This window comes from Eimeria mitis, genomic scaffold (assembly GCF_000499745.2).
Source record: "Eimeria mitis Houghton genomic scaffold, Emh_scaff3225, whole genome shotgun sequence".
Classification (NCBI taxonomy): Eukaryota; Apicomplexa; class Conoidasida; order Eucoccidiorida; family Eimeriidae; genus Eimeria; species Eimeria mitis.
This window is the reverse complement of record NW_013571562.1, coordinates 2,165-2,546: the sequence shown is the minus strand read 5'-3', so window position 1 is coordinate 2,546 and position 382 is coordinate 2,165. Positions and strand designations below refer to the sequence as shown.

At 44.5% G+C, this 382-nt stretch overlaps 1 protein-coding gene across 1 annotated transcript in view; it reads left to right on the top strand.

Annotated features, from left to right (window-relative positions):
* Positions 1–15, top strand: part of EMH_0063550 (uncharacterized protein) — a gene marked incomplete at both ends in the record, with an annotated part of 3,691 nt that extends 3,676 nt beyond the window's left edge. Inside the window, one exon of the mRNA XM_013498151.1 lies at positions 3–15. Within this exon, the coding sequence (XP_013353605.1) occupies positions 3–15 (13 nt within the window). The remainder of the gene's footprint in view (positions 1–2) is intronic.
* Between the last annotated feature and the right edge of the window lie 367 nt (positions 16–382).

Below are 382 nucleotides of genomic sequence, written 5' to 3'. Positions count from 1 at the left end.
AACCCTAAACCCTAAACCCTAAACCCTAAACCCTAGACACTAAACCCTAGACACTAAACCCTAAACCCTAAACCCTAAACCCTAAACCGTTCTTTTATATAGGCACCCTTCACACCCACTACCAACATATTCTATTGTTAGATAAACCCTAAACCCTAAACCCTAAACCCTAAACCCTAAAAGCTCGCCTTGAATCTGCCTTTGAGGGGCCCCTGGGGGGCCCCTGGGGGGCCCCTTGGGGGCCCTTTTGGTGGTATTGAGGATGCATGCATTGTGTGTATGAATATATTTTATTTGTTTATTTATTTGTTTGTTTGTTTGTGTTTGCTGCAGCAGCAAGAAGCTGCTGCTGTCTTTATCTAGGGCTCTATTTTTCCCTGTC